The 16,601-nt window shown below is 48.2% G+C and overlaps 1 protein-coding gene and 1 long non-coding RNA gene across 14 annotated transcripts in view; one reads left to right on the top strand and one right to left on the bottom strand.

The window, feature by feature from the left end:
• RAD52 (RAD52 homolog, DNA repair protein) overlaps window positions 1-16,601 on the bottom strand; it is a 35,669-nt gene that overhangs the window by 14,859 nt on the left and 4,209 nt on the right. For 7 of the 13 annotated variants that reach the window (XR_010377762.1, XM_064478905.1, XM_064478894.1 and 4 more), the window contains exon 2: window positions 9,524-9,611. Coding sequence is in view for 7 of the 13 variants with exons in the window: in XM_064478905.1 (XP_064334975.1) it covers window positions 9,524-9,526 (3 nt within the window). In the remaining 6 variants the exon portion in view is untranslated. Of the gene's footprint in view, window positions 1-1,053; window positions 1,637-2,118; window positions 2,805-2,971; window positions 3,044-9,523; window positions 11,522-16,601 lie in introns of those variants that run through there. The other 6 variants (XM_064478898.1, XM_064478895.1, XM_064478897.1 and 3 more) reach the window with 6 other exon arrangements.
• Window positions 3,169-13,521, top strand: LOC135319296 (uncharacterized). Its single transcript, XR_010377763.1, has 2 exons — window positions 3,169-3,671; window positions 11,464-13,521. It is a non-coding gene; the product is annotated as an uncharacterized LOC135319296 (long non-coding RNA).

Below are 16,601 nucleotides of genomic sequence, written 5' to 3'. Positions count from 1 at the left end.
TGTAATTGAAAAATCAAAACTACAAAAGCAAACAACCAGCTCCTGACGACCTGCTTGTGAGCAGCAGGACCCCGGCCTCTGCGGGGTGGAAGAGGAATCAGAAGCCCTGGCAGGTGCACGGCTTCCTGGAGCTCACACGCCTGCAGGCGGGAGACCTGCGATGTAATAGCAAGACCACGTTCAGGACGGATGCAGCATTGACTGACGTCCCCTCAGCATCCACATCGCCTGGGCCCCTGTCAGGGGATGCACACCCCCGAATCGGAAAGCAGAGGTGAGGCCCACGAGTCAGTGCCTGACCCCATCCACAGGGACTGTGATGTTCGCCCCAGTTTGATTTGAGAGCCAATGCGTCAGATGGAGACCACAATAATGTGTGGTCCACGAGGAAATACAGCTGCCCTCAGAAAAAGCATCTGCAGCCGGCGGAGCCGCACCCCAATGGCTGCACTGGCCCCAGACCGCGCAGATTCAGTCGGGCCTCAGCAAACGTGCACATTACAAATCTTCAGATTATCTGCTAATAGTAAGATTAATCCTACACTAAAAAGTAGGATAGTGGCCTACACCAGGTTGGTAATTGGTGTCCAAATCAGCGTCCACAGCTGTGAAATCAAGAAAGTGGAATAAGGACGTAGCCAGAATGTAACTGTCAACACCGGGGTGCACAGCTCTGCGCAGGGCTCTCCTCTGCACAAATGAAACTTTCAGCACGATCTCCTGTCCAAATAAGTGCATGCACTCTTTTAATAAAAATAAAAAATTTAAATACCCATTCCATAAAGCAGGAGTCAGCAAACTTTCCATAAAGGGCCAGAGGGTAAAGGTGTTAGATTTTGCAGGCTACGTGGCCTCTGCCACGACCAGCCCACATTTAGTTTGAAAGCAGCTGTGGACAATACGGAAAGAAAGGGCGCGGTCACATCCCAGTAAAACTACTACAAAAAGGGGCAGATTTGGCCCACAGGTCGCGGTGTGCCAGCCCATTACTTAAAGCAAGCCATGAACGTTAGATCGGATGTGGTTCAGTATTGAGCTCCACCAATTACTTACATTGGGCGATTAGTTAACCTCTCTGTGCTCCAATTTCCTCATCTGGAAAAAGGGAATGTTAATAGATCAACCTCATAAACTTTTCCTATTAAACTGACTGATAATAACACCATTCAGCAGGAGTCATGCGGGATACTAAAAAACTGTTGGGGACAGGACATTCACAAAGTCTCAAATGACGGCCTGCCTGGTTATTTGTTAAAAAACAAAGGGTATACATTGCGAATGTACTACCACCACTGAATTTCATGCATGAAAATGGTTAAATTGATAAATTTTACATTATGTCTATTTTACCACAATAAAAAGAAAAAGGAAAGAATAGCCTAATAGAAGAGATTTCTGTGGTTGCCGGGGGTTGGGGGGTGGGAAGGGACAGACGGGAGTTGCAGATTTGTAGATACTGACAGGTACATATAAAATAGATGAACAAGTTTATACTGTATAGCACAGGGAAATATATACAAGATCTTGTAGTAGCTCACGGTGAGAAAGAATATGAAAATGAATATATGTACTCATGTATGACTGGAAAATTGTGCTGTACACCAGAAACTGACACAGCATTGTAAACTGAGTATAACTCAATACAATCTAAATAAATAAATAAATAAATAAATAAATAAATAAATAAATAAAACTAGTGACTAAAACAAAAAAGCAGCAGACTCACAGATCAGAGTGAACTAGCAGTTACCAGCGGGGAGAAGGAAGGGGGGAGGGGCAAGATAGGAATTGGGGGGAGGGTTATTACTGGATTATGTAAAATCATGCATGTGAAACTTATGAAAATTGTAAAACACTACAGAATTTAAAGACTCTTGCCTTCCATTAACAAAAATTCGTTAAAAATAAAAAACACAGTGGAATCACTAACAAAAAGCATGAACTGCAGACCGTGGCCCTCCGTGCAGCACCCCCAGGACGCTGGTCTGCAGTGCGCGCTGAGACCCGCGCAGAGGAACGGCGGGAGGGGCGCACGCGGCCCGCATCCCGCAAAGGCCCCGAGTACTTCCCTGGGGCTGCAAAGAAGTTTCAACCAGTGGTGGGTTCACAAATACAGACCTCACATGTAACGGAGATCGACTAGGTCTCGTTTTGGGGTAAAACCTCTCCCGCAGAGACAATTTCCATGGCCTCCAAGTCCGCCCCTCTCTGAGGGGACCTGCACACAAACACTGCTTGTTACCCCCAGGCAGCGGGCTCGCAAGCGCTGGACTGCCAACAGGAGACTTGACAAACTCTCCTGGAAGACTGCACACCTGATCCAACCCCAGAGCTAAAACGTCGGGATGAGAACTTCGTTGTAAACTGTGTGCGCCCCAGAGTGCGAGTTCTGTGCAGGAATAGACCTTAAAAGGTCTCGGAAGCAAAAAAATGCAAAAACCCAAATGCCCGTTAATTGAGAAACAAAGAGCAGCCTATCCGTACAATGAAATACCAGCATTCGGCCGCAAAAAGGAGCGGCTGCCGGCACAGGTGCCACACGGGTGAGCCTGGAGAACGCGGTGCCCGGTGCCAGGAGCCGGACACGAAGGGCACACGCTGCGGCTCCACTGATGCGAACACGCGGAACCGCGAGTTCACGGGGCCAGAGAGCAGACGGGGCCGGGCGGGCTCGGGGCTCCTCTCTGGGGGGAGAGCCTTCCGGAACCGGTGGGAAACCGCCCGACTGCTCGCTTTACGGGGATGAGTCCAAGCGCTTTGTGAACCGCGGCGCCTCAAAGAAGCTGGAAAAGCTGACCAAGCGCTGAGCTGCGCGTCAAACTCGAAAAACGGACCTCCTTCCCCGCCCCCGGCCCCGCCCCGCCCCGCGCAGCCCACCCAGGGGCTGCCGCGTGCTCGCGCCTCTGGGCCCAGGACCACGGAGCCGGGAGCGCAGGCAGAGCCCTCCAACCCCGGCCGAGACCCCACTCACGCGCCTCGGCCGCGCGGCGCGCACGGAGCTCCGTCCCCGCCGAACGCGCGTAGGGCCTCGGGGACGGTCGCGCACAGGACGCCGGGAAGAAGGTCCGAGCGAGAGCGCGCACGGAGCTCCGTCCCGCCGAACGCGAGTAGGGCCTCGGGGACGGCCGCGCGCAGGACGCCGGGAAGAAGGTCCTAGCGAGAGCGCGCCGGTCTGGGGGGCCTTAATGTGAGCGGCAAGGGGCTCAGGGGGTGGCCGCGCAAAGGGCTTTGGGAAGGAAGAAGGTGCGACCGAAAACGCGCCAGACCCCGGCGGGGGAAAGAAACAGGAGCCGCACGTCAAGCCGGAGGGGAGCAGAGCCCTCAGGCGGGAGCCGTAAAGCGAGCTGGCCTCGCGATGCCGACCTCCCTGCGCTTCAGGGACCCGTACTGCCCCCTGGCGGCGGCGGGGCGAAGACCATGCTTCCGAGGTCGGCTGAGGATGGTCGCCGGAGCGTCGCGCAGACCCCGGCCGCGCTCGCGGGCCCCGCCTCCGCCGCCCCGCACACGCCCCCTTCCCCGCGTCCGGAGGGCCGGGAGCGCGCAACAGGAGACCCCGCGCGCGGCCTTGTGCTCAGGATGGAGCCTGGCGGCCGGGGTCGGCGGGGTGGGCCGTCCATCCTACGGAAACGCGCAAAGCAAGGCTGGAAATTGTCGTCACTAGCCCGGGCTGAGTGAGTCCCTGACGTTTCAGATGCGCCCGGCGAGCCCTCCGCGCGCGCGGCCCCACCTCCGGGCGGTGATGCGCCGGGGAGGCAGCTCTCGGACCGGCCAGCGCGCTAGATAAGGGGACGTTTGCTTTTACAGAGCTGGGACACGGTTACTGATTTGGGTCGGGTTCCTTATCAAAATATACGCCAAATAAATTGCAGCTGAATCCGAGGGTGAAAAGTTAAATACACGCAGGTACAACGTTAAAAAATAGTTTTTAAAAATGCAGATGAGTATCGGACCTCAGAATGCAGAAAAGCTAACTATAAAAGCTGATAAATTAAAAGTAAGGTAAAAGAGAGATGAACGTAGCTACCTATATAAAACTTTTTAAGCTCCTAAAAGTAGAAAATAAGCCTCAAAGTGATGTCGCCCTGTGTGGAGGGGCCCCTGCAGAGGCCTTGCTCTGCCTTCATCCTGGGTGGGTGGCCCCGCTGGGCCGGTGTGCCGACGGCGAGCCCTTGCTGGAGGGGAGGACGCTGAGCGCTCAGCGCGGCTCTCCGGACTCCAGGCCTCGGTGCTCGCGGAGCGCGGGCCGCGTCCTCCCGCTGGCGCCCTCGGGCTTCCCCCCGCAGCCCCGGCGTCGGCCTCAGGCTGGACGGGTCTGTGGCAATTAGGCGCTTTGTTTGATGAAGGCAGGGAAAGCTGTGCTGTTGAACTCTTGGGCATCGTGTCCCCGTCCCGGCGCCCCTCCGTTTGGACCCCTGCGCTGGCGCTCGGCGCTGGAGGAGGCTCCTTCGGTGGCTGGGCAGCTTGGACTGTTACGGAGGGGCTAGGTTTTATTCCAGCAGCTGCAATTTTCTTGTCAACCCTGGAGCCGTACAGCGGCTCTCCTGTCCTCCTGTGCGGACACAAGTGCCCTTCCTCCGGAGGGACGGCCGCCCGGCCCGGCTCTGCTGCAGGCTGGCTTCTATGACCCGTGGACCTGGGCGTGGGACCCAGGCTCAGGTCACGTCTGAGCTCAGAGGCAGGATGGCGCCGCGCCTGGGCCACACGTGGTTTCAGCAGCTCCGGGGGCCACGCAAAGGAGGAGATAAATTTTCATTTTTTATGCAATTGAATATAACCAAAATACTACCGTTTCAACATGGAATTTTAAAAATTACTAAAGAGCCATTTTAGGGTGTTTTTGGTTTTTGTTTTTTTTGTTTTTTTTTTTTTTGGCATATGAAGTCTCTGAAATCCAGTGTGTGTCTTGTGCGCACAGCACATCTGGGCGCGGGGCAGGGTCTGTCAGGTGCCCCTCGTCCCGGGTGGCCGGGGCCGCTGTCCACCCGCTGCCTCGTGGAGCCTCCCTCCTCGGACCCGGTCACCGGGGCCCGCAGCGCAGTGCGGGGGGCCGCGCGGGGCCGTGTTCGCGCCGCGGGCCCACCGTGCCCCGCAGCAGCTCGCCCGTCCCCGTCCTCCCTCCCTCCTCCGGCTGGACTTCCGCGTCGTGGCAGCCCCACGCTCCCGCCCGGTTTCCCGTGTTGACGCTTCCCCGCAGCGCAGGTCCGGCCGGCGCCGGCAGCCCGGCCTCGCGGGGAGGGCCGGGGGTGGCGGAGGGAGCCGAGCCTCCCCTGCAGCTGCGCTCTCAGCCCGGCTCTGGTGCGAGCATCGCGGGTGCGGGCTGGAAAAGCCCCCTCCTGTCCCAGGCGTCTTCTGCTTGTGTTTTCGCTCTGTATTTGTTTGGTCGCGTGGCCTCTATTTTGCTGTGGGAGTTTGTCTCCAGTAGACCTTGCAACACAGCGCGGCGTCCTCCCGGCTTCCGCCGGGCGGGTGGGTGCGGGAGCCGGGCGGACCCTGCCCAGACTGTGTATCTGGACTGGCTGCGCGTTGCTGGCATGTGCGTGTCTCATACACCCAGTGTGTGCCTCCCGTGGTGGGGGTGCCTTTAATGACGGGGGGTTCACGCCCGTAGATTCTGTTGTAGATGTTGTTGTTAATAGCTTTCTTGAGGTGTAGTTCCCATACTGCACTCGTCCCCTTAAAGTGTGCGATTCACTGGCTGGTAGTATGTTTACTGAACGCAGTCATCACGGCTGCCGGTATTAGAACATGCCGTCACCCCAGGAGGAAACGCCATCCCATCAGCAGTACCCTCCCCCCCAGCTCCTGACAGCAACAACAACAACAACAACAACAACGAGAGAGAGAGAGAGAGAGAGAGAGAGAGAGAGAGAGAGAGAGAGAGAGAGAGAGAGAGAAAAGGAAAAAGAAAAGAAGCCACAAAAGTTTGAGGATATAAATTATTTAAGCATCTTTTCTGACCACAATGCCATGAGACTAGAAGTCAATCACAGAAAAACAAATGAGAAGAAAACGGCAGGTGGAGACTACAGGTAGAAAGTAAACAAAAAGGGGGACTATTATTAACACACTTGGTAAAGTTCACATATAAGTACTAACAAATCAAGAAATATAGACAAATGAGTCGATATTTCACAAAAGGAGAAAGATAAACATGAAAAAGTTTTAATTTTAATGAAACTAAAAAGCATACATATTAAAATAAGTATATAATTTCAACCATTTCTATTTTAAGTTAGGAAGTTAAAATATTTATATAAATGTTACATGAGTACATTAGTACCGAAAAATACAAATACAAATAAATCCAGCATTTTACGTGACCTTGCATACGTCAAAGCCAGAACTGTTCTCAGTTGACCACTGTTATCCGTCGATGTCTCTTCTTGCTGACCTTGTATTTATGGTCATACATTGAAATAATTTTGTCTGATAATATGCAGTGCCGATGACACCTCCACACAGCTAGTAGGAATGAAAACTGATGCAACCTTTCAGGACCGCAACCTGGCAGTATATATTTAAAAAAATACCCTCTGGTCCACGAATTCAACCTCCAAGACCTTAACAACCAAGGATAATGTCAGGAATGTACACTAAGTTTTCTTTATAAGAATATTCTGCAAACATTATTGATACCCTGAAAAATTAGTGGAAACTAATAAAATGCCACCTTATGGAATCTGTTAAATAGTACAGCCATTAAAAATCATGTTTTAAAAAATATCTGTTGATATGGAAAAAATGTTCAAGATCATTTTCTGTGGAATAATCAGGGTCCAAAACTATATACATAAGACAGCTTGCCCACACTCAATAGAATAGCTACTATTTAAAAAAATAGAAAATGCCAAATGTTGGCAAGGATATATAAAAATTGGAACACTGTGCACTCCTGATGGGAAGGTAAGATGGTGCAAATGCAATGGAAAACAGTATGGTGGTTCTTCAACAAATTAAAAGTTGAGTTACCATATGACCCAGCAACTCCACTTCTAGGTGTGCACCCCAAAGAACTGAAGGCAGAATCTTCAAGAGATACTTGCACATGGATGTCCATAGCCGCATTATTCACAACAGCCGAGAGGTGGAAGCAACCCCAGTGTCCACTGACGGATGAAGCATGAACAAAATGCGATGCATACAGTGGACTAGAATCCAGCCTTAAAACCCAAGTAAATTCTGACCCGTGACAAAATGCATGAGCCTTGAGGACATCATGCTAAGTAATGAAGCCTGTCAGAAAACATGAGCACATACACTTCCACTGACAGGAGAACCTAAAGTCGTCAAGCTCCCAAAGACAGAAGGAGCCGAGGGCTGAGGAGGAAAGTGAGGAGCTGTTGTTTCATGAACACTGAGTTTCAGTTTTGCAAGAGGAAAAGAGTTTGGAGACTGGCTGTGCAAGGTGAATGTACTTAACATGGCTGATCTGTGCACTTAAATGTACCCTTGAAAACGGTTAAGATGGTAACTTTTATTATGTGTATTTTACCATAATTTCCAATTTTTAAATTAAAATTAAATAATTTTTAAAAGCTTGCCTACAACGAAGCAAATCAGAGAGCTTCCATACTCTTCAGAAAGCTTCCAATGAACTGATTAATATCTTGTTCTTAAATGTCAAGACATAAAGGATCACAAGGAATATCTTTGTGATAAGAGCTATTATTAAAACAAGTGAAAAAGGGAGCCAAGAGAAACTGCAAATAGAAAAAGATACAAAAGCAAGCAAGCATAAATGATATTCTCAGGTAAGAAGATACACGTGTTCTGTCCATGAAGCAGTAGACTCTAAGAAAAAATAAAAATGTATTAACTGAAGAAAACTCTTCGAAATTAAAAACATGATGCCCAACACCTGTTTATTTTTGTTTTTATTGCTTGTGCTTTTTTGGAAGTTGATTTTTTTCTAATGAAACCACGACTAAGACGTTAAAAGGACAATTTATGAGGGCTCTCTGTAAGACTCTGCACTGAGCGCCTAGCACCACACAAGATTCCCACTAGGAATTCAGTCTTAAGGAGGATACATACAAGTAAGCAGATAAATTACAGTACAACACTGTGAAAGCCTTACACAAAAAAGGGATCTGTCAACAAGAAAGACTGCAATGATACCAGGCACCAAGCCCAGAACTTAATCAGAACTTAAACAGGGCTGCCTACGTTTTTCTATCTGCCATTGATGCACGAATTCTTTCTTCCAACCTTTCCTGAACTACATCAAACTTAAAAGCTTCTGAACAGCAAAGGAAACAAATTTAAAAAAATGAAAAGGCAACCTACAGAATGGAGGGAAATATTGCACACCATGTATCTGATAAGGGCTTAGTGGTCAAACTTACACAGAAGTCAAACAACTCAATAGAAGAAGAAAAAAACCAATACTCTAATTAAAAAATGGGCAGAGGAACTGAATAGTAATTTATCTAAAGACATACAAATAGCCAACAGGTATGTGAAGAGATGACCAGTGTCACTAATTGTCAGGGAAATGCAAATCAAAGCCACCATTAGATGTCACATCACACCTGTTAGAATGGCTATTATCCAGAAAATGAGAAAAAAGAAAAAGTGTTGGCGAGGATGTGGAGCAAAGGGAACCCTTGTGCACTGCTGGTGGGAATGCAAATTGGTGCAGCCACTGTGGAAAACAGTATGAAGGTTTCTCAAAACATTAAAAACAGAACCACCACACAATCCAGCAATTCCATTTCTAGATGTATATCCAAAGGAAATGGAAACAGGGTATCAACAAGATGCCTTCAATCCCATGTTTACTGGAGTGGCCGAGATACGGAAACAACCTAACTGTCCATGGAGGGATGAATGGATAAAGAAGATGTGGTGTATATACACAACTGCATATTATTCAGCCATAAAAAAAGAATGCAATCTTGCCATTTGGGACAACAAGGATGGACCTCGAGGGCATTATGCTAAGTGAGGGACAAGGACAAATACTGTATGATGTCACTTATATGTGGAATCTAAAAAGCCAGAATTCGTAGAAACAGAGTAGAATGTTGGTTCCCAAGGGCTGGGGGGTTGGAGGAACCTCGGAGATGTGATCAAAGGGTAAAACCTGAAACCACAAGACAAGTGAGTTCTGGGGCTTCACACACAGCAGTGTGCTGAGAGCTAACAATACTGCTCATGTACCTAAAAGTTGCTGAGAGACTCAATCTTCAATGTTCTCATCATAAAAAAGAAATGATCAACTATAGTTCAATGAAAAGATACTTCGCAAAAAAAAAAAAAAGAGAATTATGTGATGGCAGTGTTAGCTAATCATACTGCCGTAAGTAAGGGTTTCGGATTTGATTTATGTCACTGGAATGTTAGAGCCTTTATGGCAATTAGAATTGCACTGTCTTTGTACACAGAAACCTCATTAAGGGGTTTAACTCAATCGAAGCGGATTTTTCTCGCACAGTTAGGAGTCGCGAGGCCCAGCCTAACGCGGGTGCAGTGGCCCCTGGAGCCGCTCATGCTTCAGGCTCCTTCCCTCTTTTGCACTCACCATCCGGACATGCGGCTCTCACCTGCACGTGTGCCTCCTGACCGTGGTGTGACTGTCCCACCTCAGCCTCACGCCCACGTCCTAGACACTAGAAAGACAAAGGACATGTTAGCTGAGTCTGACAATTTTTAGAAGCTTTTGTAGAAACCTCATCAGGCATTACGCTTAGGTCACAGTGGCCCAAACAACGTCACGTGGACGCCCCTACCTGGGAAGGCGAGTGTTTTCACCCAAGCGTGTTACCCCATGCACCGAGTCGGGTGCTGGTAGGAAGGAAGAAGGGCAGAAGAGATTTTGGTTATGCGTCTGTAGCTGCCTCCCAAGTTACTTAGGCTGTCTCGGTAGGAATTACCTTTTTTTCTGTTTCTTTCTCTTAACTCAGACGTAGATGATCGAGTTAATCCCACAGTATATGTTACTCATATACACCCCCTGGTTCACAACACATGAGAGCATTGGTCTGTGTGAGAGAAACAGACCCTCACTACTGTGAAGCCAGCCTCCCCTCACGGACAGTTGGGAGCATTCCTAGCTGACTCCCTGCTCGGTAGTGATGCTGGCTGGCTTTATCAAGGACTTGCACACGCTAAGTGCTTACTAATCTAAGCTAGGAAGTTTAAATTTTCTCATTTAACCCTTGCAATAGCTTGAGGGGGCCGTTCCTGTTACTGCCTCCGCTTCAGACAAGGAAAGCAGGCAGCGAGACGCTAAGCCACAGCGCAAACCCGAGCCCTTCCCAGCGACTCTACCGTACTCCTAGTACGTGCGGGTGTGACCTGACATACAGCTGCAACTGTAAACCTTGCTAGGCAAATTCCTTTTCACCTACAGATAAATATGGACATTTATCAGGTATAAAAAACCTTCACAAACAGTGGGTAACGTTAGATAATACTGTGTATGGTGGAACAGTGACTAAAAACTGTTCCCTGCAGTTCTGGAGTTAAAATGCTGCAGGAGACACTTAAAGCAAGTTTCGTTATCTCCTCATTATGCAGATAAAATAGGTAATAAAGGGGACCCCAAACTCCCGTCCCGGCCAGGATGCCCCCCACTCACAAGCCCCAAAGCAGAAGTGACCAGAAGTGGGCGCCATCAGGTGGGACTGGGGAACAGGAGGAAGGTGCAGGGGAAAGTAATGTTCGCCTCGTGTTTCCCCACTTGTGTTTGTAACAGAAACTCTCTAAAGAAGGGCTAATACTCACAACTTAGGTTTCCACCCATCCTGTTCTCCCTGAGCCAACTAACCAAACTTCTGACGCAGCCATCTGACGTGTGGCACACTCGGCCCCAGTGACGTGTGTCTGAACCACAATGACTCCATTCTGTGGCTCCGTCTTCGGCCCACAGTGCCACCCCTCCCCTCTCTGCATGACTGAGCTTTAGCTACTTGCAAGGAATGTGCCCAAGTCAGACACAGCCCCTGTCAACTCTGGCCCTCGCCTTCATCTGATAGATGTCTTCCGCTGATGCAGTTGGTTAACGGTCATGAGCCCCCCGGGGGAGGAAAACCCTGGGTCCCCATCAGTGCCCACGTGCCTCCCGCTTCCTAGCCAAACTCCACCTTTAGCTTTGGCCTCTGTAGGCCCCCTGTACCCCTGGTGGCGCAGAGCAGCTGGGAATGCCTCTGGGCGGTCCTCACAGGACCCTCTGTGTGTTACCACAGTAGACCGCCTAATGGCACTTTTTGGAATCGCCAGCTTTGTTTTTTGGTCTCCAAGTTCCTTCTCAGTTTGGAGGATATTATTTAGTATCTCTGCCTCCCAACAGATGTTTACATCACTAAATCCAATGTCAGTTTTTAATCTGCATCATACTGATTTATTTACCGGCAGCATGTGACCCAGTGCCCAGTCTCTGTGCGCTGGTCTCCTAACACGGGGAGTTCCAAGGCTTGGACTTCCCCATTAACTCCTGTGGTTTCTTATCTTGGCTCACAGCTTTAAATGGTGAATACCTGGAATGACTGACCTCAGGTGATGCTACGTGGAACAGAGGAATTGCCCAGCAGAGACAAAACTGTGAGCTACCAAAAAAAAAAAAAAAAAAAAAAAAAAAAAAAAAAAGAGGTCTCCAGTCTCTGAATTTTAGGGTAATCTCTCTTGCTGCAACAGAGAACTAGGAGAAAGAACATCTTTTTGCTGATGACTCACAAGCCGCATGAACCTCTCCTCTGAGTTCCAGATTCACGTCTGACTGCGTACTTGACATTTCCACGTGTACATGTCTTACTTTGGGTTCCACCAGAACAGATTCTGGGACGAGGATTCAGGTACAAGTAGCCTGCTTGGGAGGTAATCTCGGGAGACACCAGGGATGCCACAGGGAAGTGAGGCAGGGAAAGAGGCAGGTAGTGAGGATGTGTCCTCACACTGAGGGAAACTTATTTCTACTGCGGGGGAACTCAGGGAATTGTTAGAACGGGAGCCTCAGAGCCCTCCCACCCGGAGGCGAGGAACGCGGGGTATTTACGAGCTGCTTTGATCAGTCATTGGTCGAGGGCTGCTCCTGCAGGGGCCGATTCCCCACCAGCCTGCGGCAGAAGCTCAGGGAAGAAGCCGTAGGCAAAGAAATGTGAAACCTGGGAGAGACACCAAGGGAGCACGCGGACAGCGTGGGCGAGGCGAGGGCGCGCAGGCAGGACACCCGCAGCACTTGCTAGGACGTTAACATTTTCAATGAATCCAGACTTGTTTCGCAGAATGACCCACAGACTGGTTACTGGGAGACAGGTCTCGTGGTTCTTCATGATTGTGCACGCGCTGTCCTTTTGTTCTGGACTGTCTTTTCAGAGATACTTGAATAGTGATGTGAAAATTAATAAAGGAAACCTCAACTAAAATTTGAGTTGGGAAGGCCTGTAGAGGGAACCCTCATCCCTACGACTCCTCGTCCAAGACCCCAGACAGGAAGGGCCTGCCTTGCACCTCGGGCAGGAAGGGCCTCCACCACCCCAGCAGGAGGGAGAGCAGGTTCTTCTCGTCCAGCAACCAGCCCCGCCATGGAGGACGCCGCAGCTCAGCCCACGAGGAGCCATCGCCACCCTGAACTCTTACTTTCCTCCAGCAAACTTCCACTGAGAACAGCCCCCCTGACTCCCAGTTTCTCTAGAACAGCAAGCTCCCCCAGTTCTGCACTCCTGAATTGCAATTCCCCTGGCTCTTCCCAAATAAACTCATCTGGCTGGTGAGATAACTGGCTGTCTTATTTTTGAAGTGGACAGAGTACTCTTGGAGGCTGGAGGTGACATAGCCCACCAGGACAGGTTTATTGTTACCTGATATTACAAAGGTAACGTCTTTAAGGCAAAAGTCAGGCATGTCTGCTTGCAGCCTGTTATTAAAACCGCGGGCTCCCGAAGCTTGGGATTCCTCTCCTGTAACTCAGTCCACAGTAAGTGCAGGCATCACCTGGCTTTGCTGTATCACCCGTGGGAACTGGGGCTTGGGAAACTGGCACAAGGAGATAATCATAGTTTGACTAACGCTGCTGCTGTGAGCGATAAATTGTCCCTTGTCTCTGATGCACAAGAAATTGTGTTTTGCACAAGATTTGTGTTTCTCCAGCCAGCATCATGGAACTGCCAGACTAATTTGCTACCTTACGAGTAGGGTAAAACCTCAGATCTTTCATAGTTCTTGACAATGCCTTTGGTTGTTTCCTCATGATTAAATTCAGATTAAACAATTTTTTAGTCAACAACTCTAAGCAGATGTCACGTACCTCCCACTGCATCTCCTGTGAAGGCACTTGTTATTGGTGATGCGAAGTTTAATCACTTAAGGCTCTCATTACTATCCGTGTCTGGCTTTTGTATCAATATTTAACAAGTTCACTAAGCGAAGTTGGATCTCACCAAGTGAGCTGGGGTGGCAGAATTTTCTCTCTATTTTTTTGGTAAATTCTCTAGAAGACTTGGAATAAGTTTAAAATGAGTTGTTCTTGGAGTATTTTGTAGACCTGATCTGTAAAACCTCTGGACTTTTTTTTTTTTCAAATGGATGAGTTTTACTACCAATCAAATTTCTTTGTTATAGAACTTTCAGGTTTACTACTTCTTCAGCTGGTTTTGAGAAGTTGCGAACAGTTAATTTAGATAACCCCCCCTTCCACATGTTCACTGACTTCTCTGATCACCGTCTTCCTGTCTTTCAAATCCTTTTCTAGGATTATTTTTCTTTGAAGTATCATTTAGATTTTCCTTTAATGAAGATCAATTGGTAATAAAGCATGTGCTTTTAGTTGAAAATGTCTTTTATTTTGTCCTTGATCTTATAAATTAGTGATAATCACACAGTTAATTGGGTGACAGTTACTTCGTCTCAGCACTTGAAGATAATACTCTACTGTCTTCCGGCTTCCTCTGTGTGTTCATAAGTCTTCTGTCAGTCTAATTACTGTTCCTTTGTAAGTAAGCTGATCTTTTGTCTTAATGATACAGGGTGAACTGTATTCCTCAAAATGATCGATTAAAGCCCTAACTCCCAGTGCCTAAGAATGTGACCTTATTCTGAAATAGGATCACTGCAGACACAGTTAGTTAAGATAAGGTCATATTGGAAAAGGAGGTCTTTTATTCAGAATGACGGGGTTCCTTACAAGAAAAGGGAAAGAGACACAGAGGCACAGACTCAAAAAAGGAATGCCATGCGACAGTGGAGGCAAAGATTGAAGAGCTGCAGACACAAGCCAAGGAATGCCAAGGACTGCCGGCAAATCACAGAAACTGGGATGGGGCAGGAAGGATTCTACCCTCCAGTTCAGAGAGGGCGTTTTGGATTTCCAGCCTCCAGAACCGTGGTGTGAAAGCACTCAGTTGGTGGCACTCGGTTACTGCAGTCCCGGAACACGAACACAGCTGAATTTAAGATGTGTTGTCCTCTACGTTCTCAGCTTCACTTACAGTGTATCTGGATTGGATTTCTTCGTACTGATCCTGCGCAGCGTCCTCAGTGACTCCTGAGCTTGCTGGTTTGGAAAGTCCTCTGCCTGTTACAGGAGCAGGAGCTCACCTCCATTCTCCAGGTTCTCCTTCTGGGACTATGCAGACTTAAAGCAAGAGGCTGCCTTTCCTGTCCTCCCCTTTTAACTTGTCATGTTTTTGCCTCCTTGTCTCTTGCGCTGCATTCTAAGCAGCTTCTTCCATTGTATCTTCTACTTCATTTGTTCTTCAGATGCATCTAATGTGTCTACGAAGTTTTTAAATTTCAGTAACTGTTGTAGAAGTTTGTGGCAGGTTGATAGTTGTCTCTCATTAGCCATTTTCTCCTTATGTTAGTAATAGAACTTCTTAATTTTAACTGGGTACGTGACCATCCACAATAACGTCTATTATATCCAGTTTGCCCTTCAGCAAGGAATGACCATTTACCGAGGGAGATAAACAGAAGTGGTGTGCGCGGTTTTTCAGAAAGTGTTCTTAAGAGGAAAGTCATGCCTTTTCCTTCCCTTTTTCTTCCCTCCCTCTACTCCTTGAAAGCAGCGCACTTCCCACACCATTTTGTTGGACCTGGCCAGGTGACTTGCTTTGGCTAATGAAGTGTGAACACACAGGCCACATCTGAGCAGGGGCTCCACGTGCGTCTCTGCAGCTTGGCCTCCTGTACGCTCATCTTCCACCGCGAGGAAAAGACAACCCAGTGACTGCGGAGCCTTCAGTCTCGGTCCTTAAATGGAGACACGTGGAGCTGATTTGCACTTAGCGCACAGCAAGCAGCCGACTGCCCCTCCCTCCAGCTGTCAAATTCCAGCTAAGTAAGAAATATTTGTTGTTTATAAGCCACTGAGTCTTTGAGGACAATTCTTTATTTTCTTGTAGGCCAATAATTTATTAAAAAGTATGCTTTTTGGTGATGTATTCATGATTTAGTTTCCACTGTTCAGCTACTATGAATAATGCTGCTATAACATTCATACACAAATTTTTGTGGTTTTGTGTGGGCATTTTAAATTCTCTTAGGTACAAACCTAGGAATAGAATTGCTGGGTCTCGTCTTAAGTCTATGCTTAACATTTCAAGGAAGTGTCAGACTGTTGTACAAAGTGACTACACCATCGTACCTTCCCACCAGGTATGTATGAGGGTCTGATTGCTCTGTGCCCGCACTGTTGGCATGTGTCCTTTTGATTACGGCCATCCCAGGGGGTGTGAAGTGGTTTCTCACTGGCTTTGCTGTGCGTTTCCCTGATGACTGATGACGCCAAGCACCTGTTCATGTGCTTAGTGGCTACTGATGTATCTTCTTTGGAGAAACATCTATTCAAGTCCTGTGCCCATTTTTTAATGGGTTGTCTTTAATTTTTTCTATTACTATTTTTTATTTTGGCAGGGTGGGTAATTAGGTTTATTTATCTTTAGGGGAGGTATGAGGATTGAACCTAGGACCTCATGCATGCTAAGCATGTGCTCTACCACTTGAGCTACACCCTCCCCCTCAATGGGTTGTCTTTTTCTTGTTGAGTTTTAGGTTATTTATGTATTCTGGATATAATACCAGATGTGTGATTTGCAGAATTTTCCCCCATTCTGTATGTTGTTGTGTCACCTCCCCGATGATGTCTGAGTCAGCCTGCCAGGGCCACAGTAACAAGGTGCCAGACTGTGTGTGACCTCATCTAACCCTCATCACCTGTTTAAAAACCCTGTCTCCAAACATAGTCACGGTGTGGGTTAGGGCTTCCACACATATATTCTGGGAGAATACACTTCAGCCCCAAACACTCTGCCCTCGGGACACCCCAAATTCATGTCCTTCTCACATGCAAAACGCATTCCCCCCTCCCAAGGTCTTAACCCATTCCAGCATCAACTCTAAGTGCAAAGTCTCATCTGAGTATCATAAGGTGTGGGTGGGACGAGATATGATTCCCCGTGAGGCAAAATTCCTCTCCAGCCGGGAGCCTGCGACACTGCTCAAACATATCACAAAATGATCACCAATATATATTTCTTGCAAGTTACAATAGTGTAGATAAGGTAAGAATTTTCCAAATCTTCAGGTTCTGGTTCCCTTTTTGCTTTAATTCATCTTTCGCCACCTGCATACTACATCAGTAAGATGAAATTCCGGTCAGCAGC

This window comes from Camelus dromedarius, chromosome 25 (assembly GCF_036321535.1).
Source record: "Camelus dromedarius isolate mCamDro1 chromosome 25, mCamDro1.pat, whole genome shotgun sequence".
In the NCBI taxonomy this organism is placed as follows: domain Eukaryota; kingdom Metazoa; phylum Chordata; class Mammalia; order Artiodactyla; family Camelidae; genus Camelus; species Camelus dromedarius.
Note: the sequence above shows the minus strand (reverse complement) of the source record. Positions and strands in the feature narration are given on the sequence as shown.